Source organism: Magallana gigas, chromosome 1, assembly GCF_963853765.1.
Source record: "Magallana gigas chromosome 1, xbMagGiga1.1, whole genome shotgun sequence".
NCBI classification, from domain to species: domain Eukaryota; kingdom Metazoa; phylum Mollusca; class Bivalvia; order Ostreida; family Ostreidae; genus Magallana; species Magallana gigas.
The window spans coordinates 69,114,803-69,140,411 of NC_088853.1; the positions used below are offsets into that span (position 1 = coordinate 69,114,803).

The 25,609-nt window shown below is 32.9% G+C and overlaps 1 protein-coding gene and 1 long non-coding RNA gene across 9 annotated transcripts in view; one reads left to right on the forward strand and one right to left on the reverse strand.

The window, feature by feature from the left end:
- LOC117680547 (uncharacterized) overlaps positions 1 to 21,107 on the reverse strand; it is a 31,541-nt gene extending 10,434 nt beyond the window's left edge. The window contains exons 1-20 of one of the 8 annotated variants that reach the window (XM_066076583.1): positions 20,623 to 21,107; positions 20,017 to 20,052; positions 16,576 to 16,672; positions 14,824 to 14,977; positions 11,281 to 11,476; positions 10,740 to 10,755; positions 10,321 to 10,383; positions 9,435 to 9,532; positions 8,914 to 8,973; positions 8,153 to 8,212; positions 7,388 to 7,447; positions 6,629 to 6,688; positions 5,864 to 5,923; positions 5,099 to 5,158; positions 4,340 to 4,399; positions 2,841 to 2,900; positions 2,242 to 2,292; positions 539 to 2,090; positions 371 to 424; positions 185 to 238 (exon numbers count right to left, since the gene is read on the reverse strand). In XM_066076583.1, coding sequence (XP_065932655.1) covers positions 185 to 238; positions 371 to 424; positions 539 to 2,090; positions 2,242 to 2,292; positions 2,841 to 2,900; positions 4,340 to 4,399; positions 5,099 to 5,158; positions 5,864 to 5,923; positions 6,629 to 6,688; positions 7,388 to 7,447; positions 8,153 to 8,212; positions 8,914 to 8,973; positions 9,435 to 9,532; positions 10,321 to 10,383; positions 10,740 to 10,755; positions 11,281 to 11,476; positions 14,824 to 14,977; positions 16,576 to 16,672; positions 20,017 to 20,052; positions 20,623 to 20,679 — 2,908 coding nt within the window. In that variant the 5' untranslated portion in view covers positions 20,680 to 21,107. The remainder of the gene's footprint in view (positions 1 to 184; positions 239 to 370; positions 425 to 538; positions 2,091 to 2,241; positions 2,293 to 2,840; positions 2,901 to 4,339; positions 4,400 to 5,098; positions 5,159 to 5,863; positions 5,924 to 6,628; positions 6,689 to 7,387; positions 7,448 to 8,152; positions 8,213 to 8,913; positions 8,974 to 9,434; positions 9,533 to 10,320; positions 10,384 to 10,739; positions 10,756 to 11,280; positions 11,477 to 14,823; positions 14,978 to 16,575; positions 16,673 to 20,016; positions 20,053 to 20,622) is intronic. The other 7 variants (XM_066076588.1, XM_066076596.1, XM_066076592.1 and 4 more) reach the window with 7 other exon arrangements.
- Positions 21,108 to 21,257: 150 nt separating this feature from the next.
- Positions 21,258 to 21,840, forward strand: LOC136273066 (uncharacterized). The gene is made up of 2 exons (XR_010711238.1): positions 21,258 to 21,399; positions 21,653 to 21,840. It is a non-coding gene; the product is annotated as an uncharacterized lncRNA (long non-coding RNA).
- The last annotated feature ends 3,769 nt before the right edge of the window (positions 21,841 to 25,609 follow it).

Below are 25,609 nucleotides of genomic sequence, written 5' to 3' on the forward strand. Positions count from 1 at the left end.
AGATGCACAATCAATAATAATTAAAATACGGGACCTGCAACAATAACTTAAACCAGATCCGAACGCCGAAGCAAAAAAAAAACTGGGGGTATAGCATAAGCTCCCCCAGACTTCATCTCTGTGAGCTACGAAAGAGGTTCTCTCTGGTAGTGGGATTCATGCAAAGTGTATATTACAGACTAACCTTTTCTTTGCTTCTTTCCTTCACTAACAATTTCTGCACTTTGTGTTCTAGTATCTGTTAAGTTTAAAATCAAGAGAATTAGTATCAATATATTTCTTAACATGCAAAGTCACATATTGTTTACCAATTTTAAAATTAACAAATAATAAGCATGTAAAATATTTTTAAAATCCTGACTATTCTTACCTTTTGTCTTTGTCTTCTTCTCATGGCTTTCTGGAGCCGCTACTGGTAAGCCATCTGAGAAAGAAAAGCAATTCCATTTACATTTATCGAAATTGATATACCTAACATAGTAATGCTACTTAAAAGTAAGATGCAAAAAACTGACTTTCGTATGAAGTATGTTTTTACCTTCTAGCGAGCTCAAAAACTTCCCCATATGCAAGACCTCGGTCACTCCTGGAGGACACTGATAGTTGTCCTTATTTATTGCCTCATTATGACCTAGATGGTCATAAAATATTTTTCTGTCATTTTCCGACATATCTAGGGTAGCATAAACTGTTGACACTCTGTGCCTATTTTTTGTTGCTGTGACTGAGGATATGCCAACTGCTTCACACACAGTGAATACTGCATGCCATCCAGAGCAATGTGAACTCGAACTTTTTGTTGCAAACAAAAAATTATTAGTCTCTGCAATCCCAAACTTCTGCCTGTGTGATATTAGCAGTTCAATTGGCCCTACCAAATCATTCGGAATCAGAACTGGAACACACTTTCTCCCTTTCCCAGCCATGTATGCTAGTTTATATTGGCCAATGAGGTACTTTTCTGCATCATCTTTAACACTTTCAACTGCTTCCTGAGGTATCCAGGTTGAATTTATGGCATCATACCATTCCTCAAGCAGTAGCCTTGAACCCTCTTCTCCTCGTCTGGCATTATATAGAGTTAATCGGGCGACTACTAATGAACGAAGCCATGTGTACCGATTAAGTGAAAAGTTTTCCACGGTGTCATCTATTTCTTGAATGAGAAATTGTTTCAATTTCCTCATTTCATCTTCAAGTGGAAGGCTCTTGGGGAGTCTTGCCTTCTTTAAAGAGTTCTTCTCTGTGTGATATCTGGCTTTACCAACAATATCAGGAAGGTTGAAATTGTACGCTTTTCTGAACCTCTCCAATTCCTTAACTTTGGAGTCAAGCTGTGTTTCTGAGTAATATCCCAAAAGAATCTTTATGCTTCTTTGGAAAATGCTGTTTAAGTTCATTTTCAAACCATACTTCTCTCCTTCTTCTCCTGTGCATAAAGTTGAGAAAGCTTCCTTTAGAGTTGACAGATGGTTTCTTTCATACATTTCTTCAAACGGAAGCTCCTCGTCTGCAATAGACTTGAAACAAAAGAACAGTCTGCTGAGTTCTCTCATTTCCATCATGACTTCTCTTCTCACCTCTGTAGTTTTACTCGATTCTGATCGTCTAGCAAGATAATGTTTATATCCAATTGTTTGAACAATCTTGGACTCTCTTATGAAGTTTCCAATAGAACCATCTCGAAATTTATTCAGGATATTCAAAACAAACTCTTCACTATAGTGAAGGTCGAGAGGCCTTAGTGTTTTAGTTTTAACTGGCTGAGCTTGACTGCTACAAGTTTCTTTGTGTTTGTAAAACGTTCTGTTGGAAAAAAACTTTTTACATGCCAAGCACATCCGAAGCTCATCCGGCGTTTTTGGTTTCCTCTCCCTCATCAATTTGGTATCATTATCGTCCAAATGATGCATGTTGTATTTGTATATTCCTTCATGACGTTTTTCTTCAAACCATTTGTTTTGCTCTTCAACTGGTTTTTTAAGGATGGCTGCAACTTCCTCATGTGTTTTTTTGTGACTTGTTATATGCCTTTTCAACTTTCCTCCTTCAATTATTTTACTGCAAAACACACACATTCGACCTGGTCTCTGAAAGAATAGAATAGATATGATTAATGCAAGCAAACTTAAAGATGAATATCTCTCTAAATTTTATAAAAGATCCTTCACTGTAATAATATTTGTTAATCTAATGGTCTTTTTCTTCATAAAATTGTTACATCAACATTCTACTACATACTTCCTTTTTCGGTTTAGCTCGGGTACTTTTTAACGCTGAATCTTCAAATCTCTAAAACAAAGAAAATTTATAAATCTATAACTTTTAACTTTAAGCACTGATTTTTTACAACTAATTCAAAAATATTCATGCTATACATAAAGATTAGGATAACAAAAGTGATTTTAAAGTTGAAATTAATCTACATGTATATGACTTTAAATTAAAATGAAGTAGTTATGATATCTTAATTAATTGCAAAAGCACAAAATGCTTTCTGAGATATCAACAGGAAACAAAAGTGTTACAACCTATTAAAAAAAGTAAAAATTGCTGGCATTGACCTTTGACCTCAAATCCATCTTTAGGTCATGAAGTGTTTAGATTTTAAATTCATTGTAAAACCTCAAAAACTTTGATATAATGCATGGTAACAAAAACGTTTTATAGAGTGTTCTTTAAAATTAATATCCAGCTTATGCAGTCAAATTGATATTAGCTTATTTTTACCCCTCTTAAGCAGACACCTTAACTTGTGTCCTCCAAATACTGTTTACATATATATAGTTCATATTAAAATATCTGAGACAGAATACGAGAGACATTCTTTCTTAACTTACCCCATCATCTTCATTGAACACTTCTCCAGTATTCTCTTCTCGTTGCTCTAAATCCATTTGCTACAAAAAACACCCCATTAAGTTAAAAAATAGGTTGGAAATACCAAGCTTGGGTACAGTACCAATCTTACAGAAAGTGAACCCAGACTAAACCCTCGGTTTACTTTCGGGTTTAACTCCAGGTTAATTAGAGTAAACCCAGAGTAAACTAGAGTAACCCCTGTAAAAAGACCCCTTAGGCAGACGCTACATGTGTATTTCGAATATACGAGAGGTGGGCATTACAGGCAGTAAGATAATTAGATAAAAGATGGGTCTGCTTCACATTTCAATGTTTAAAGAGGACTATAAAAGTAAACACGAGTAAACCCAAAGTAAATACTGAGTGGATCCATGGTAAACCCAAACTGGACACAAATTTTCAAAAGTAAACCCAGAGTAAACCCCAAGTTAACCTCGAATGTATACCAGGTGTTTAGTTGGAGGTTTACTCTGGTGTTAGGTTGGGTCTGATTGGTACTGTAGTTATAATGAATACATGGTAATCTTCACCATTCTACACTTCCATTTTCTAAATATGTATGAGATACAGGATTAATTAAATATTTTTATTATAGATTATAGGTGTATAATTAATAATTTCTTTTACCCCTCTTAAGCAGACACCTTAACTTGTGTCCTCCAAATACTGTTTACATATATATAGTTCATATTAAACTAGAGGTACTGTGAGCAAGCTCACAATTGATACCCCCCGCTAAGAAAAAAATCATAACGCGTGTATTTTTGCTATTATAGAAAATATTGGATGAATCTATTTCACTGTCCATTTTCTATAAATAACAACTGCTTTATTTTTGAAAACTGTTAATTTTTAGCTTCTAATATTTCCAATAATACAAAACATGACACAGACAGAATTTAGCTTTTTTGAAACAATGACCTTGAACTTTTTCAATTGACCTTGGGTCAAGGTCATGACACACCCTTTAATCATAAGCAATCTTTGTGTGAAATAAGAACTTCCATTGTTTCCCCATAAGAAAGATATGGACCGGACACGAATTTTGCATTTTTTTCTGCCAGTGACCTTGACTTTGCCCAAATGACCTTGGGTCAAGGTCATGAATCACCCTTACGTCATAAGCAATCTTTGTGTGAAGTAGGAACTTCCAATGTTTCTCCATAAGAAAGATATGGACCTGACACGAATTTTGCACTTTTCCTGCCAGTGACCTTGACCAAATGACCTTGGGTCAAGGTCATGACACACCCTTAGGTCATAAACAATCTTTGTGTGAAGTAAAAACTTCCAATGTTTCTCCATAAGAAAGATATGGACCGGATATGATTACACAGACAGACGGACAGACAGACAGACAGACAGACGGACAGACGGACGGACGGACAAGGTGATTCCTATATACCCCCCCAAACTTTGTTTGCGGGGGGTATAAATATCTGAGACAGAATACGAGAGACATTCTTTCTTAACTTACCCCATCATCTTCATTGAACACTTCTCCAGTATTCTCTTCTCGTTGCTCTAAATCCATTTGCTACAAAAAACACCCCATTAAGTTAAAAAAAAGGTTGGATATACCAAACTTGGGTACAGTACCAATCTTACAGAAAGTGAACCCAGACTAAACCCTCGGTTTACTTTCGGGTTTAACTCCAGGTTAATTAGAGTAAACCCAGAGTAAACTAAAGTAACCCCTGTAAAAAGACCCCTTAGGCAGACGCTACATGTGTATTTCGAATATACGAGAGGTGGGCATTACAGGCAGTAAGATAATTAGATAAAAGATGGGTCTGCTTCACATTTCAATGTTTAAAGAGGACTTTAAAAGTAAACACGAGTAAACCCAAAGTAAATACTGAGTGGATCCATGGTAAACCCAAACTGGACACAAATTTCCAAAAGTAAACCAAGAGTAAACCCAAAGTTAACCTCGAATGTATACCAGGTGTTTAGTTGGAGGTTTACTCTGGTGTTAGGTTGGGTCTGATTGGTACTGTAGTTATAATGAATACAGGGTAATCTTCACCATTCTACACTTCCATTTTCTAAATATGTATGAGATACAGGATTAATTACATATTTTTATTATAGATTATAGGTGTATAATTAATAATTTCTTTTACCCCTCTTAAGCAGACACCTTAACTTGTGTCCTCCAAATACTGTTTACATATATATAGTTCATATTAAAATATCTGAGACAGAATACGAGAGACATTCTTTCTTAACTTACCCCATCATCTTCATTGAACACTTCTCCAGTATTCTCTTCTCGTTGCTCTAAATCCATTTGCTACAAAAAACACCCCATTGATTTAAAAAAAAGGTTGGATATACCAAACTTGGGTACAGTACCAATCTTACAGAAAGTGAACCCAGACTAAACCCTCGGTTTACTTTCGGGTTTAACTCCAGGTTAATTAGAGTAAACCCAGAGTAAACTAGAGAGTAACCCCTGTAAAAAGACCCCTTAGGCAGACGCTACATGTGTATTTCGAATATACGAGAGGTGGGCATTACAGGCAGTAAGATAATTAGATAAAAGATGGGTCTGCTTCACATTTCAATGTTTAAAGAGGACTATAAAACTAAACACGAGTAAACCCAAAGTAAATACTGAGTGGATCCATGGTAAACCCAAACTGGACACAAATTTCCAAAAGTAAACCCAGTGTAAACCCCAAGTTAACCTCGAATGTATACCAGGTGTTTAGTTGGCGGTTTACTCTGGTGTAAGGTTGGGTCTGATTGGTACTGTAGTTATAATGAATACAGGGTAATCTTCACCATTCTACACTTCCATTTTCTGACTATGTATGAGATACAGGATTAATTACATATTTTTATTATAGATTATAGGTGTATAATTAATAATTCCTTTTACCCCTCTTAAGCAGACACCTTAACTTGTGTCCTCCAAATACTGTTTACATATATATAGTTCATATTAAAATATCTGAGACAGAATACGAGAGACATTCTTTCTTAATTAACTTACCCCATCATCTTCATTGAACACTTCTCCAGTATTCTCTTCTCGTTGCTCTAAATCCATTTGCTACAAAAAACACCCCATTAAGTTAAAAAAAAGGTTGGATATACCAAACTTGGGTACAGTACCAATCTTACAGAAAGTGAACCCAGACTAAACCCTCGGTTTACTTTCGGGTTTAACTCCAGGTTAATTAGAGTAAACCCAAAGTAAACTAGAGAGTAACCCCTGTAAAAAGACCACTAAGGCAGACGCTACATGTGTATTTCGAATATACGAGAGGTGGGCATTACAGGCAGTAAGATAATTAGATAAAAGATGGGTCTGCTTCACATTTCAATGTTTAAAGAGGACTATAAAAGTAAACACGAGTAAACCCAAAGTAAATACTGAGTGGATCCATGGTAAACCCAAACTGGACACAAATTTTCAAAAGTAAACCCAGAGTAAACCCCAAGTTAACCTCGAATGTATACCAGGTGTTTAGTTGGAGGTTTACTCTGGTGTTAGGTTGGGTCTGATTGGTACTGTAGTTATAATGAATACAGGGTAATCTTCACCATTCTACACTTCCATTTTCTGACTATGTATGAGATACAGGATTAATTACATATTTTTATTATAGATTATAGGTGTATAATTAATAATTCCTTTTACCCCTCTTAAGCAGACACCTTAACTTGTGTCCTCCAAATACTGTTTACATATATATAGTTCATATTAAAATATCTGAGACAGAATACGAGAGACATTCTTTCTTAATTAACTTACCCCATCATCTTCATTGAACACTTCTCCAGTATTCTCTTCTCGTTGCTCTAAATCCATTTGCTACAAAAAACACCCCATTAAGTTAAAAAAAAGGTTGGATATACCAAACTTGGGTACAGTACCAATCTTACAGAAAGTGAACCCAGACTAAACCCTCGGTTTACTTTCGGGTTTAACTCCAAGTTAATTAGAGTAAACCCAGGGTAAACTAGAGTAACCCCTGTAAAAAGACCCCTTAGGCAGACGCTACATGTGTATTTCGAATATACGAGAGGTGGGCATTACAGGCAGTAAGATAATTAGATAAAAGATGGGTCTGCTTCACATTTCAATGTTTAAAGAGGACTTTAAAAGTAAACACGAGTAAACCCAAAGTAAATACTGAGTGGATCCATGGTAAACCCAAACTGGACACAAATTTCCAAAAGTAAATCCAGAGTAAACCCCAAGTTAACCTCGAATGTATACCAGGTGTTTAGTTGGAGGTTTACTCTGGTGTTAGGTTGGGTCTGATTGGTACTGTAGTTATAATGAATACAGGTTAATCTTCACCATTCTACACTTCCATTTTCTAAATATGTATGAGATACAGGATTAATTACATATTTTTATTATAGATTATAGGTGTATAATTAATAATTCCTTTTACCCCTCTTAAGCAGACACCTTAACTTGTGTCCTCCAAATACTGTTTACATATATATAGTTCATATTAAAATATCTGAGACAGAATACGAGAGACATTCTTTCTTAACTTACCCCATCATCTTCATTGAACACTTCTCCAGTATTCTCTTCTCGTTGCTCTAAATCCATTTGCTACAAAAACACCCCATTTAGTTAAAAAAAAAGGTTGGATATACCAAACTTGGGTACAGTACCAATCTTACAGAAAGTGAACCCAGACTAAACCCTCGGTTTACTTTCGGGTTTAACTCCAGGTTAATTAGAGTAAGCCCAGAGTAAACTAGAGAGTAACCCCTGTAAAAAGACCACTAAGGCAGACGCTACATGTGTATTTCGAATATACGAGAGGTGGGCATTACAGGCAGTAAGATAATTAGATAAAAGATGGGTCTGCTTCACATTTCAATGTTTAAAGAGGACTATAAAAGTAAACACGAGTAAACCCAAAGTCAATACTGAGTGGATCCATGGTAAACCCAAACTGGACACAAATTTTCAAAAGTAAACCCAGAGTAAACCCCAAGTTAACCTCGAATGTATACCAGGTGTTTAGTTGGAGGTTTACTCTGGTGTTAGGTTGGGTCTGATTGGTACTGTAGTTATAATGAATACAGGGTAATCTTCACCATTCTACACTTCCATTTTCTGACTATGTATGAGATACAGGATTAATTACATATTTTTATTATAGATTATAGGTGTATAATTAATAATTCCTTTTACCCCTCTTAAGCAGACACCTTAACTTGTGTCCTCCAAATACTGTTTACATATATATAGTTCATATTAAAATATCTGAGACAGAATACGAGAGACATTCTTTCTTTCTTAACTTACCCCATCATCTTCATTGAACACTTCTCCAGTATTCTCTTCTCGTTGCTCTAAATCCATTTGCTACAAAAAACACCCCATTAAGTTAAAAAAAAGGTTGGATATACCAAACTTGGGTACAGTACCAATCTTACAGAAAGTGAACCCAAACTAAACCCTCGGTTTACTTTCGGGTTTAACTCCAGGTTAATTAAAGTAAACCCAGAGTAAACTAGAGAGTAACCCCTGTAAAAAGACCACTAAGGCAGACGCTACATGTGTATTTCGAATATACGAGAGGTGGGCATTACAGGCAGTAAGATAATTAGATAAAAGATGGGTCTGCTTCACATTTCAATGTTTAAAGAGGACTATAAAAGTAAACACGAGTAAACCCAAAGTAAATACTGAGTGGATCCATGGTAAACCCAAACTGGACACAAATTTCCAAAAGTAAACCCAGAGTAAACCCCAAGTTAACCTCGAATGTATACCAGGTGTTTAGTTGGAGGTTTACTCTGGTGTTAGGTTGGGTCTGATTGGTACTGTAGTTATAATGAATACAGGGTAATCTTCACCATTCTACACTTCCATTTTCTGACTATGTATGAGATACAGGATTAATTACATATTTTTATTATAGATTATAGGTGTATAATTAATAATTTCGTTTACCCCTCTTAAGCAGACACCTTAACTTGTGTCCTCCAAATACTGTTTACATATATATAGTTCATATTAAAATATCTGAGACAGAATACGAGAGACATTCTTTCTTAACTTACCCCATCATCTTCATTGAACACTTCTCCAGTATTCTCTTCTCGTTGCCCCAAATCCGCTGGCTAAAAAAACATCACATGAGATTTAATAATTACTAGTAAGTGAATTTTAAAGCTTAGGTAGTTATAATGAATATAGGGTAATTTTCATCATTTTACACTTGCATAATTTTCACCCCTTTGAATTGCAATATTTATTCTAGATATTAAGCAAACGTCTTTACAGTATTATATATACTATCACTGGGGCTGGCAAACAATACTCCTCTGTTTAAATAAGTCACAAATTCATATCTGAACATGAACTATTACATCAAAGAATTCTTTTGTTCTTTCTTGAGTATCTTGGTACTTTTCTATGCTAAGTATTTTCCGTACTAAGGAGGGTATAATTGTTGATTAGTCCTTAAATAAGACTGGACACTTAACTTAAAACCATTCATCAAACTTTTGAAGGTAATATGATACTCATTTTGAATGATTTGCTCAGCAATGTACATGTAATATTATATGTTTACTATTACCTTGAAGTTCTTTGTCTTAAAGCATAATTGTTGTATGATCTCTGATTGTAGAGAATCAGAACAGCTATCTGAAATGTAATCTTCCTCTGAGCTGACATCTAACACAAAAGTAAAAGAAAATAAGGAAAAGTATACCAATAATTATAGCAGTAACTTTTTAATTTGCTTCATATTCAAAAATATTCTCATTGAATCTTAGGCGTTAACTTTGAAATACCAAACTATAAGGGAGGGCAACAAAATGAAAAGATACAAAAAGTTTTCAAACGAGTGATTTTCAGTCACATATATACATATATAGTGAGTATTCTAGCTGCATGTAGACTAGCTGTTTAATGATCTTTCCTGTCAGTTTAAAAGACCATCCCATTAAATATCCGATGTATAATTCATGATGTGCCCCAAGCATTTCCTATTTGTACAAATGCAGTATTTTTGTTGCATTAAGTAAAATGTAACTGGAAAAAATAAATAAATTTTTTTATGACAATTTTTCCTTAATTTATGCAAACAAATGAGATATTGAACATAGAATTTATTTTAAACAGTCAGCCCGATGACTTTCTACTAAAATACAATCAGTTTCTCTTGATAGATTATTATGGTTATTTGACCACATGCATGTATCACTGATCCCATTTAATGTAAGCAATAACAATGCAGTGTAACATTAGCAGCATTGTTTGATAGAATAATAATATCTTTCAAATAAAGCCCACCATAAAAAATGCTGTCTTCTCAATAACCAATAACATGTAGCATTTGAGGTACATGTACAATATGTGCACTAGCTGGCTTACACCACTTGATTATGACTAATTTATTTACACTGAAGCTTCACCATGATCATATCCGTCTAAAAAATTGTCATTAAAATATTATTTACCCGAAATCTTCCTGATATCAAATGGATCATCATCAATATCATCACAGTCATCATCCTCAAATTCTGTCAATTACATTAAATACTTTTAATTGAAACAGCAAGTTTCAAACAAAATCCAGTTCTAAATGCCAGAATGGGTGTGTAACATAATTTCCAAAAGTATCCTATACTCAGGAATATGGTCATTATTATTTCATTACTTATTATCAGTTTTTATTCTATTAACTAACATAAGGACAATCAAAGACTGTTAAATAAGGCACATATGCAATTTGAAACCAAAAAATTAGACAATATGTTAAATTGATATATACACAAGGGTAATAATAACTATAAAAACATTAAAAAGAAAATATATAAATAAAATAAATCAGATGAAATTTATTTGAACTATTTCAGCAATTATAAATGACATTTACCAAACTTGCAGACATCCTGAAAAGTTTTGAAAAAAAATTATGTGCCATCTTAGAAATTACTGTTGAGTAAATCAATTGAAAATAAAATTATATTCTAGGCACTATAACATTAATTTTTCTAATTTTCTTAACAAAACTGGTGTCCATTTGAAATAAATCAACCTGCTAGTTATATACAGATGATAAAACATAGAATTTTCATTCCTTAATTAATACCTCAACCCTCATCCATGCCAACCAACACAGAACATTTAATTTAGTTCAAACATGTTGTGATATTGTTTAACATATCCACACATATTTAAATTAATTTATCCATGCAGGATATTTAAAATAAATTGAATCTACAGACAGATAGACAGACATGAGGGCAACAAACATACAAAAAATGTGAACCTTAATCATTGGGTATGAAGTTAAAACAATTAACATTAAATAACATCTTCAAAAAATTTTAATGTTTTTTTTTTTCATTTTTATTATTTATCAATTACATGTATATAATTTCAGTTTCTCCATGATGTTAGTTAATATACTTTACCTTGCTCCTCCACCAAAGGTTCTCTTTGTCCCCATAATTATATTGAATTTCTTCCCCTGGCTGTATATCCTTCATAGCATACAGACAGAGGTACTCCTTTTCATGAAAAACTTTAAGCTTCATTACTGAATTGGCTGTTTTGTCTGCATCATTCACAAAATGACAAATGCTGTTACTGACACCCTCTGCATCAATGCTAAAACAAAAAAAATAAACAATTATAAATAACAAATGAAGAAAAAAAAATCTGTATTTTACCTTTATTAATAATGTGGCTCACTACACCTTGAAATAATTTCTCAAATCAGCACAACACTACTTGATTATGTAAATTTGATTATGATAGATTGCATGATGAATAAGAAGTGTAGAAATCAAATAGGAGGTAAATTTTGGATAAAAAACTGTATTTTTAAAAATTCAATTCAGTACACTAGTATTCATGAACAAAAGTCATAGGCAGATTCCAACTCATGATCTGCAGTTCACAAGCCCAATGTTTTAACTGCTGAGCAATTATGATAAATAAATGATATTTAACAACAATATACCATAACAATACATTTAAAGCAATATGAGCTGTATTTTTTTAGAATTTCATTTTGCTGTAAATCCTGCTAGGATGCTAAGTCTGCATGTAACTTAATTTTTTATGATAAATAAGGTTGAAAAAAAATCATTAATTTTTGTCAGAGAAAAGATATCTCTTCTAAGGAACATATGGCAAATCAATTTTTGTACAGGATAACAATAATTCAATTTCGCTCCAATTAAGGCTCCGTAACGGCCCTTTTCACAAAAATTTGGCGAAAAGAAATTTAAATACCATGATATTTTTGACATTTTCGTTAAAAAAATTTTCATCATGAAAATTGCAGCTCATATTCCTTTAACTGCCATCTTGTAATATAGTGTCTTGAAAAGTAAAGTCTAGCTGTAGTAAGGTACCTTAAGTTTAAGTAATTTATACTATATACATGAAATAACACTCTTCACATTAATGGGCTTTGTATTTTTGTACATATTGCTTTGTATATACTTTGCAAATTTTTCTATCAATTGTGAACCTTTTTTCAAAATTGAAATAAGGAGAGACTTTCTGGATACAGTTAAACTTCGGTATCTCAAGCACCAATATCTCGAATACCGCAGATATCTCGAGGTACGTCTGTGGTCCCACCCATTTTTACTATATAAGTGATTATAAAAAACCCGGGTATGTCAACACGGATAACTCAAATGCCCTGCTTATCTCAAAGTAAATTTACAGCCCCAGTAAGAATAACTAATAAGAATCTCTATTTACATAAATAGTATATAAAACTATGTGCTTTAAAATATACACAAAAAAGGCCACACACAATGCCATCTCTTTGGGGCTCTAAATTTACCTCTTTTTCACCACTGTAGGTTAGCATGTACATGTACCGGCCCGGTATGTAGAAGGTAGAAAACATTGTTAGCCCCAAACCATCACAGAAAGTCCTCAAACATGCAAACACAGTTTCAGGAAAATGTAAAATAATTTTGTGTAATTCATTTTCATCAGAATTTTTTAATGACAACTTTTGTTCACGTTCATGACATTGAGAGAGAGAGAGAGAGAGAGAGAGAGAGAGAGAGAGAGAGAGAGAGAGAGAGAGAGAGAGAGAGAAGGATATCAACTATAATATAGAAAACTTGACATATTTAGCAATATCAACTCCTGCCCCCCAAAAAGTTTGCATGTATTTACCATCCAACTGTTAAAGCTATTTTATTTTTTGGAGACTTTAACAATTGCCTTTGTTCAGTAAAAAATAGGCTAAGTTATCGAAATTTTACAAATAATATTATTTATAAAGAACTTTACTCTATCCCAAGTTATTGCTTCAATCTGTTTTTGATGATTTTTACTTAAAATACACATACCTGTGAAAGAAATACAATTGAAATTGATGAAAGGGAAAATATCAAGATATCTTCTTTGACACATTATCATTTTTGGGAGTTGATTTTAATCAACTCTCCTATGCAGTTACTCTGGCAAACCCAAAGTGAAACAGTGTTTGGACCTAAGCACAAATCTTCACCGCTGACAAGACTTAGTTCTTGAAAATAATAGAAAAATTCAATGTAATGTATGCTTGTTTCTCAAGGAAACTTATCAATAAACACTTTGAAAATAATCAGATTTTATATAATATGAACAACTAAGATATTTTTATAGTCTCATGTATTCCTACACCAGAGTTTAATAATTCAAACCTGACAGGGTTTTTGGACCAAATGGCTATCTAACAAAACAACGAATGTATTTTGAAGAAAAGCAGTAGATCTCCAAATCAAAGCAGTAAGCGGGAAACAGACTCAGATGTAAAAAGCTGTAGACTTCAACATAAAGCGATAGAGTTAACATGTATGCCTTCTATCAATAAAGTTACCCTATGCTTGTAATTATGGGTTTTTTTTATAATAAAATATGCATTTTATTTGTTGAATTAATTTACAGGGGACTGTATAATAAGCATATCACACTCATCTTTAATGATTTCACACATGAAAGCGTAATCAAAAATCGGAAGCAAATAAAACAAATTCACAAACATTACATAGTCTAAGAGAAATTTTTATGCCTTCTGTCTGTTTGTCACTATATATTCATTACTCATCTATTTTCGCATAGTATTAAAGGATTTATATAGCGTAAGCATACTATGCCGTAATAGAGCACGGCAAATGTTTTCAACAAAAATCTTTCAAGCGCCGACAGCAGGATTCGAACTCACAACGCTAAAATCATTCCAGCTTGAAGCCCAACGCGTTACCGCTACACTAAATTAGCCGTTATTATAAATAACGGTATTTATCTATATAAAATGTAGATATGTACGGCTGACATCAAGCAATTAAAATTATTTGTTTTTCCAAAAACACTTCATTATTGACGGTAATTTTAAAGTTAAAGTTTCTAATGAACTTTTGAACAAATTGATTGAACATTTTTCAAAGAAATTCTACATTGTTCTACATGAGAATCACAAAAACGCTTTTTTAAATGACGCTTGATAACGAATGTACAAGAAAAAAATTCAATGAGATTTCGTCTGCTAAACATTTCGAGTTTTCTCGGCAAGGCCAAACGTCTCTCATTTCTTGAAAAGAACATAAACCTTTGTTGACTTTTTAATGTACAACAAATTGTTGATTAAATAAACTATCAAATCAATTGATTAATTTGAAAAAGAAACAAACACTTGCTTTTCCAGTGATTATTTTTAGGGACTTGTCAACACTCGAACGTCACAGTTACATGTACTTATAGCAAAGCATGTCCGTATATTCAACAGTCGGCATAATAATAACAATAGGCTTGTGCACTAATATTGTCTCAAACCCTGACTACTATTTAGGCATAGTACATGTAAACACAACATTATTATATATAAACAGCAAGTCTTGTCATCGGTTGGTACATGTACCCATATTTATGCACATGTAATATCTCATTAACATCACAAAAGTATACATAAGATTCAATAAAGTATTCAAAACTATTCTTACCATAAGTCCTGTCCTTTGTAGCAATAGAAGAAGAATTTGTTTTCTGTTGACTTTTTCATCCTTTCAGTTGCTTCGTTCTTCGTTATTTTCTCCCCAGCATATTGTAATAGAAAATCCCCTTTCGCATGCTCAGCCACACTAAATACGCCAAACCCTGTTTTATGGATGAAATGAAACTCCTGATTGGCAACAAAACATTACAAGTACGGGTCACGTTTAACATTTTCATACAAATAGTTATCGCCGAGTACCATTTCTCGCCAGTGTATTGTTACGTAATTTTTCATATATAATTTTATGTGTTGATAATTAAAATGATGTAAGAATGCACTGGCGAAAAATGGTAGGTGGCGAGAACTGGTCACACGCCATTATATTACTAAAACTTTTGAAATGAAATGCAAAATTTCTTTATTAATCAAATTAATACGGTATTTTTCAAAACCACATAAAGATTTGGTTAAAAAAAAGAATGAACTTTCGTTAAAATCATTGTGCATAGGGAATAATGTCACAATATAAGGTCAGTAAAATGTTTTAAAAAGAGGATAATATATATTATATATATCATTAAATGCTTCTGATTTTAAACACCAGTGTTTGAGAGAATCCTGGAATCTAGGTGGTATGGGACACCTGTCTATATTATCATTTTAATCATAAAATTTTACTTGATATGATTGTTTACTTAAATTCGAAGTATGTCACAATTTGGAGGTGTCCAATACAACCTTACTAGTAAGAGATATTAAAAAAAAAAATTCACATTGATGCTATTATATGCATAGGGAAATCATAGAAATATTCTGAAAGTGTCATTAAGATTACTGTAGACGTACTTTTGTCCGCTTGGTATTAATTTACACTATGAATGCGGGCACAAATTTTCCGCAGAATTTTTTCCCAGGCTACTTAAAGTGCAGTTTGGAACGAAATTTTGAAATTGCATTACATGAATAAGGATAACTGGAAGTTAATACATTATATAACACTTGCCTATACGTGTACCCGATGTGTTATCGTTTTTATATATGCAAACTCAAACAAATTTGTTTTGAGAATTCACATAATAAATAATTTAATCTCCTAAAGATTTGAATTTTCTGTAAATTTACTTGCATGAAATTTAAACTTCTCCCAGCTTGAAATAACGGCATGTGTCAGAAGACAAATAACCCAAAGCGGGTCTGTCTTTCAATGACCCAATTAACTACACGCTAAGACCTGTGTTTTTACTGCAATTTTTAGATCCCTTTGTGCTCTGATTTTTAATTGATAAAACTGATCAACTCATAATTTAAACGACATGTGAACCTATAAATTGACAGTTAATAAAGATTAAAATATTTGTTGTAACATCTTGACGGCTAACTAATGACTACCGACCAGTGCACAACCGATCATTACTGTTCACTGTGAACAGTTCTTACAATTTAAGTCCGAAGTTGGACAAATTCTAGGTAATGAAAATCGCTCAGAACTAAATTTAATAATAATTATTCAAATGATTTTTTTTTCATTCAAAGAATCCGCGTAAGTATTTACCCGCGCATTAAATTGATATTTTGATTCCGCGGAATTATGACCCCGTGGAAAAAAATACGTCTACAGTATCTTAATTTAGAATTAGTACAATATTAAGTTGAGTGGTTTTCTGTTAATGATAATATCCATCAGCGATATCTTAACATAATTAAATAAATTACTCAAATATAAATAAGAAAATATGTATTAAAGAAAAAAAAATACTACCTTTATAGTCTGATATATATTTGACTTCAAAGCCGTCCTTGTCAAGACCTGCCTCACAATAACGCTGTGCCTCAGCATCAGGCGACAAACGTTTTTTCTAAAAAGTATGTATTATATGACTAAGATTATTGCAAGATCAATCAATAATACTGTAAATTGTACATTTTATGAAAAATCAGAAGATATATATATATATATATAACATATCAAGGTTTGCTCAAATTCATCTCCTTATAATATGATAAATAATTCAAGAACTTAATTAATAGCATCATTCCTGAAAGAGGGGCTAAAAAAATATCATGATGGTGAGAATGGTAACAATAAAGCTTGATGGGTGGTTATAGTTATCTGTAGTTACATGTAGTCAGTTAGTCCGAAATAGCCGTTGTTTCATGGCTCTTTCGACAATTTGATATTTTATTTGCAAGAAAAACATCAGAACCGGCACCATTATGAAAACAGAATATTCATCCCTTCCACCTGAAGGCAGGATTCTCGTTTCGAATTCAAATGTTTCACTCCAGACCTATCTAACTAATGAAATGACGATACTGCTACTCACTAATATTGCTTTTTAATGGTTCTTGCATCCAATTAACAGAGTAGAAAACATATTTTATCAAACTGTCAAACTTTGTTTTGATTTTGTGCATGTCTGAAATCTCTAGAGATAACAGCTGGGTTCACAAGTCACTGTTTTTCATTAATATTATCAAAACATAGGGAAAAATTTACTTTAAGCAATATATATCTATACTATTAGTGAGTTTTAAAACTAATATTTAAGAAATAAACAAATAAAAGTTCACCGGGATATGAAGTTGGTTTGTCACGTGATCAAATCCTGTGAAGCCGAAATCCAAGCAACAAGCGATAAGCGCGTGCTATGAACATTGTGACATCACAAAAAAGTTCATACAGAATTGAAAGTTTTCGCTATTCTATAGGTTCACATAAGGAAATGTATTTGCAAATGTAAATATACATTATTAAATTGTATTGTTTATTATAATTATAATACATATGATACCACAGGTTCTATGGTAGGCAGTATTTCTGTTTACGTACAGTAGCACGCGCTGAAATTGAATTTTGACATCAGGATATTTTTAGGCATAGTAAACAAAGACACGCTGAATATCACTGGGGTATATATTAATTAGAGGAAACTCACAATAACATTAATTTCTGGAAATATCTCCATATTGATTTTTTGACAAAATGATTTAACTACCACAATATCATAGGACCGGCTCATATTTTCAAGTCAGTCTTGTCAGTTCATGTAAATATCTTGGGTTAAAGATTGTCAACATTTCACTGGGGAACTGGTGTGTGATTAGTTATACAAGCCCATATGCGTCTAATTTAGTTGAAAAGCATTCTGAGAGTACTGCAGCTCAAGCAATACACATGATCCCCGACCGGTTTGTAATATTTTATGAAAGCTTTACTCTTTTTGAAAATAAGAGATAAAGAACAGAGGAAATTCAAATTATATATTCTACTTTAGATTGAAAACAGACTTCATTTTACTGTATTTAAATGTAACATATATTCTTTGGGATTTTTTAAGGTTAATGATAATATTTGACATGTTATACCAGGCCTCTTGAAATATACAAAGTGGAGAAAAATAATACTCTTTAATTTATCCAGAGACATAAGTAACATTTATGTCTCTGATTTATCTTGTGCAATTTCGCCAAGTCCATTAAGTATTCGCTGGTAGAAATTTGTGAAAATAATGCCCTGTTATGCACAATATCATTTCTTACCATCTTCTGTATCCCGAATCAAACCAAAGAGCTATATAATATTGAACAGCCCGAACCCGATAACGAACCCGATTGTAATAATACAAAAAATGTACACACATTACTTGACACTATTCTACAGAACTTATTTGTTAGAAGTGATACAAGACTTAGTGATGCCAGATATTATTACTGACCACATAACGTTACTGGCCTTGTTTATTCACTACACACCGAACCACCAAAAATCTTCAAAATTCCCATGACATAATACATATAATATTATTATAGCGAGCGCAGCTCGTCGGCCGGCGAGCGAAGCGAGCTCTCAGAACCAGTGTGCGCGGGAAAAAGAACGAGCTTAACCTACAGCTCATCAAACAAAATATTTTGTCTACGTCCCTTAATGCTCTCTAATGTTTTCATCCGTGGTGCTATGCCAAAAATGGACGACTTTTAACTCGTAATTTACAGTGTGTTAAGGTTTGAGGACACGTTTTGAGTACCGCATATTGTTTGGCGAGACTCAAGAGATTTGTTACATGCTTCGAGATACATAAACAAAGACGAACAAAGTCATGGATGTCGTCACAGTGCTCTCGCGCTCTATTTCCCATGATAAATTTAGAGGTGGCTCAAACATCTGTAATGCGTGTACTAGCTATTTCAGTATTTCAGTATAGACTGCGATACCTGCCTCATTGACATTGTATAACTTGTTTTTAATTTTGTTTTTAATATAGAGATTATATAAATATATACTAGCAAGAGTCATACTTTACTGTCATATCGATCCATTTTTAAGCTAGGCCTAATTGTGCATGCATGTACAGTAGGCAGGTATTAAAGTAGGGCCTATATGAGTGGGGAGGAAATAAACAATAGGACATTTTGAACTAAATAAAAAGGAATAAAGAGAAAAAATAAAGTTAAAAAATCTATGTAGATATTGCATAAAGTCAAACCATTAAATTTAAAAGTGGGAAAATACACAACTACAAACAGGGACCAGACTTCTCTCTCTCTCTCTCTCTCTCTCTCTCTCTCTCTCTCTCTCTCTCTCTCTCTCTCTCCGAGTCTCTCTCCCTCTCTGGAGAGGGGTAAGGGATTGCTTTGTATGTACCATAACCATTAAAATTGATACATTTGGCATACTTATTGTAAAATTAATACCTTAACCATACTTATTGTAGAGCAATACTCTCTCAAAAATTCTTTAACGTTCGTTGATACCTAAATAACACTAGGTTGACAATGATGCAAGGTATGTGTACATACTTGCTGCCCTCGCCAGAACGGTAGCACCGTAAAACATATTAATACCTATATACAAATTTTCATGTTATGTTATTGAAATTCAAGATAAAATGCTAGAAATTACAGGATATTTACCCAGACCGTGGCAGACGAGTCACGAGAGTAAACATGTAAACCGGAAATGTTTACCTCAAGAAACAGAAGAGTTCCTACCCCCCCCCCCCCCCCCCCTTCATATGAACAATATGTTTGCTAGGAAAACTTAATAATTATCCAAATTATCACTGAATTATTTTTTACATGATTTCGGTTATAATCTATAATTTAACAAGCAACCTCTTGCGATATTACAGTTATTAGTCAACAGTTATACAGTAGGCTAGGGCATGCATGTTTACATGAATTGAATTATAAATGTTCCTACCTTTTTCTTTATATCGTTTTCTAGGACTGCTTTTAGCTGAAAAGGTATACATATTATGCATTAAATTAATATGAATACGATGTTAACTCCTAAACGTAACACTACTGGCGTGCGACCAGTTCTCACCGAGTACCATTTCTCGCCAGTACATTGTGACGTCATTTTATCAACACATAAAATTATAGACGAAAAATGACGTCACAATGTACTGGCGAGAAATGGTACTCGGCGAGAACTGGTCGCACGCCAGTATAGATTAGCTAATTTCACAATAAATCTATTTTGTTGTGACGCAAAAATCAACCATGACGTCATATTATGTATCATGTAAAACCTACTGTCTTGAAATGCATGCATCTCATAGAATTAGTTCTCTCTTTACTTAAAACTGCAAATATTTTGTTTTAATTCAATTTTTTAGTAATCATTTTGGTGTTTTATTGTTTAACTTTGACAAGTCCTTGAAATGTTTTCCTTAGTTCAACATTTTTTTTGTCGTCATATTTCATGAACAGAGTGTGACAACAAAAGAATTTTAATGATTAAAAGTAAAATATCAACATAGAAACTTAATAAGCTAGTCTATATAAGCTTGATCCTACTTACGCATCTCTTGCCGTAACTCAAAGCAGCCATGTTTGTTCGGAAGCCTTCGCAACCCATAGAAAAAGACCGAGGCTCATTTTCGGACAAAAAATATATTTCAAATGAAGACTTGGCACGGTGGCAAATATATCGATTTTTTTATCGTAACTTTTTTTTCGGAAAAAAGCATGGGATCTGATAAAACATTATCGTAAATGATAAAAAATGTTTAAAAACATGAAACATACTCTTAAAAAGTATGGTTTTTATCAAGTTGAACATCGTCCACCTAAAGGGTATGCTGCGTATTTGTAAAAACATACATTCAACATTTTTAATGTTGTTTTATTGTGACCTTAAATAAACAATAAACACAAAAAGTATTTCCATGAAATAATTGTGTTTAGTTATTGCAAAAAAATGATAAACAAAGTTAATTAATAATTATCCCAACGTTAATTATTGCTTTTAAAATCAGGCAGACCCGTTTTTGTCTGCCTTAATTTAAGGTCTGCCTAAAGGTTATTCTAAAATACTTGATGTCCACATAATCTGTATAACATATATGTATATATATATATATATATATATATATATATATATATATATATATATATATATATATATATATATATATATATATATATATATATATACCACTTAATAACAAACAACCAACATTTTATTTTTGATATGACCTAGTCCTGCTCTCCGTCCAGACGTTAACTTTTAGCACTGTTAAATGGAGACAAGCACCTGTTAGTACTTTAACCACTTGCCACACTTAACTTATATCAAGTATGTATATTTATTTTTCTTCCAAAGCCAATGATCCCGTAAAAAAGTATGTTTATCGGTTTTTTGGAGTTTTTTAAGTGGCCGTCAGATATCCTGTAGTAAATCGAACATATGATATTTGTTTCGTTTTTGTTTTTGGTTGTTGTTTTTTGGTTTTGCTTTTTTTTTTTTTTTTGTTTTTTATTTTTTTCTGTAAAATATTATTTGAATGCAGCTAGTATTATTTTAAAAAGTGTTATAATTCTTTTTTCAGCCAAACGTAAAGCACAAAAGTACACCTTTCTGGGGGACATCCTCCATCACATGTCCCCTCAGCAGTACGGATAGGCGAGCCTCACCAATGACGAGAGTGCACACGAACTTTGAAACCACTGAATTCGTTGTATGAAATTGTATTGCAAATCAGCAATCGGAAAGGGAATAAGAAATTATGTTATTATTTTTAGAAGCATTACTGTAGTATATGCTTTTACTGATCGAGACGTTTCCCAATAAATACAATGATAGAGCAATTCAGAAATAAGACACATTTATTATTCAGTATTGGTTATTGGATATTTTTATATTTGTAATTGATTTTAAGTGACATATTGATGAATTATCATTATAAGATCGCAAAAAATTGTGATTACCATTGATTGCTGAATATAGTGGAAGAATGGATCAAGTTAATACCACAATAAATCTTAATTCGTAGTTACCTACGCGTTATCAACAGCACCGTTACAAATCGTATTAAATTACATATGGAATTTTGATTTTGCCATGTGATCATGATATGAAGAATGTTACATACTTCTTTTTCTTTAAATGGAAAAACATTGAACCTTGTTACTCAAATAAATGCTCTTAACATTAAAGGAATAAGTTAAAGGATTCTAAAACAATGTAGGCCAAGCTTTGGTTCTCAGATGACGTCATATTGCTGCATGTACGTCTCTACACCATGATGTTATTCATGTTTAAGTAGTATTGCTGAGAGCATATTAGCCTCGGACTTCGCCCTTGGTCGATATGTAACAGGGACCAACTTTGCCTCTGCTCGGATTTGAATCTGGATTATCAGGAATGCAATAAGAAAGACTCTCCGCACGTCTATATACATATATTCAGTCAATTTAATTTTGATTATTGTATAATAGCAGTGTTTAGGAATTTAAAAAAAAAATATTTTTTGTATAATAATTCAAACATAATTTTACGTCTACTAAGCGTAAAAAAAAAACAAACAAACGTTTTGTATAACCTTATTATGATTGCGCTCTGTTTTACATGTTAAATTCAGAAATGAATTGACATTTTGTGCTGTGCAGTTCTTGTAATATGGGCAATGACTCGCTATTTGAAAACTGCGATTCTACGGCTGATTATTAAGGTCTTCCGTTTTATTTGAAGGTTTATTTTCTTTATTGCATAGACAAAAGAATAGTATTTATACATGCACAGTTGAATCATCATATCGATTCAAGCTGTAAAACGTAGCATGTCGAGATTTTTGCAAAATATTTGTTGAATTTACTAAACACCTGATATTGATTTAATTGATTCAAACATCTTAAACAAAACACATACTTGCAGACTTCACGACATTTTGAAATCTAAGTGCCGACCTCAGGGTCTTTAAGGGTGTTTTCAGTGCCACTTGTATAATCTTAGTTCTTGAAAATAATCGATAAATTAGATGCTATATATTCTGAAGCATTGTCTTTCAAGAAAACTAATTCATTAATACCATGAAAATAGCAAGATTTTAAATTGTACATACAGTTTAGAAATTTTTTTAATGTCGTATGTATACTTACCCTAGAGTTTAATGTACTCTCGTTCAACCAGACGCTTGGCTGTCTCCGTTAATATTCGACAAAACAGATAAACGGAGATAAACGGAGACAGCCGAGCGTTTGGTTGAACAAGACAAGAGTTCAATCTTGCCTGGATCAATACAATTTTTAAGATACTGATAATACTTGCCATGCAAAATCACATATCGTTAATTTTGAATAAATAATAATCGATAAAATTAACTGCCGTCAGTACTTCAGTACTTTGATTAAATTTGAAATTGGATGTTCGCAATTCATTTTAATGCGGTTTTTCTTCCTAAATATTCAATTTTTTGTTCATTTAATTATGATACAACACCTTGATTTATTTAGTACTTAATTTAAAAAAAAGCATTCTGAGAGTATTGCATAAGCAGTACATGTCTGCTACCGATTTGTAGAAGTTTTTGAAAACAATGCACTGTTATTCAGACCAACCCGATAACGAACCTGTTTGTAATAAAAAAAAAACCGATGTCGATTAAATTAACACAATGCTTGACACTATTTTACAGAACTTTTACAGAACTTTGTTAGAAACAATAAAAGGAATAGTACAGGTAATGCACGATAGTATTACTGAATACACACCGAACCCGATAACGAACACGAACATTAAAAAATGGAATATAAAACGTTAATGTTCTCAAAAATATGTTGACCAGACGCTACAAAAGTGTAAACTTGATCTGTAGTTTGACATTTTGAAGCTGTTCAGCAAATTTCATATGATTCCTCAAACGCATAACGGAAACAAGAGATGTTTGTGAAACATTTATGCCCCCCTCCCTTGGAAACATCCACAAAGAAAATGAACGTAAACTGCATATAACTGGTATTTTTCTAAGTTCAAGGGCCATAACTTTGTCGAAAATTGCTCTATCATACCCAAAATCAAACTTGACCTTATTCCAGATATTATTTATATATATCTGTATATCAAATTTCATATAATTATCCATATGTGCACCCTCTGCGAAAAAAATGAGCAGAAACTGCAAATAACTGGAATTGTCTATGTCCAAGAGGCATAACTCTGTTTAAAATTGCTCGATCATACCCAAAATCGAACTTGATCTAAATATTATCATGATAAATCTGCATACTAAATTTAATTTTAATGTGTTTATCCTCTGCTAAGGAAATTAGTTGAAACTGCAAATAACTGGAATTTGTCTACGTCCAAGGGCCATAACTGTCGAAAATTGCTCGATCATACCCAAATATCAAACTTGACCTAAATATTATCATGATAAACCTGCATACCAAATTTAATTTCAATATGTTCATCCTCTGCAAAGAAAATGAGCGGACACTGCAAAAAACTATAATTTTTCTAAGTCCAAGGGCCATAACTCCGTCGAAAATTGCTTGATCGTACCAAATATCGAACTTGACCTAGATATTATCATGATTAACCTATATATCAAATTTCATTTCAATATGTTCATCCTCTGCGAAGAAAATTAACGGAAACTGTTGGTGGACCGACAGACCGACAGACAGCAGCAAAGCAATATGCCCTCCCTTCTTCGAAGGGGGGCATAAAAAGTGTCACAGGGCGAAAAACCATCTTTAAGCAAGTCCTTGAAGGTGGCTTAAAGGTGACTTAAAGGAGCTTAAAGGCTATACAACCTTTAAGCCGCCTTTAAGTCACCTTTAAGCAAGTGCTTATAGGTCCTTAATGTCCAAACTTCTTTAAGCTACCTTTAAGCCACCTTTAAGCATCTTTAAGTGGCATTTACGCTCTCTTTACACTGCCTTTACACTGTCTTTAAGTGGCCTTTAAGTAAATATTGATCAAGCTGAACAATAAAAACATATATTAAATGCAAAAGCTCTTTTATAGAGATGGAAGGGGGTCATCCGAGTGATAATATAATTTCCAAGGAAGGGGGGGGGGTGTTCCAGGCGGTTTTAATCGTCGCTCCATTAAACACAGATCGCTATCATCAGCACCGCTCTGATGGACACAGATTGCCGTTATTAAATTCTTTATAATTTTTGGGGGTTTCAAAATTATTGTAGGAATGAGCGCAGTCTCTGTATCTTAATATGTGCATAAAACTAATTAAAGTATGTTTGTTTCCTATTATAAATTAATCGGTGAAAAAAATCTCAATCTCTCTCTCTCTCTCTCTCTCTCTCTCTCTCTCTCTCTCTCTCTCTCTCTCTCTCAGTTCATCCGGTTATTAAACAAAATAAAGATAATGAACCAAAAATGCTTGATTTAATTTGTTAATCGGTTTAAGGTTTGTATTTTTTTTTTCAATTTTCATTATTTCTAACTCTAGATCTGCTAGATACATGTTAAAGATGAAAAGACTCTCAACTGCCTTTGTTATATCGGGCAAGATATTACTGCTTTGTTTGTCTAGACAAAGTTT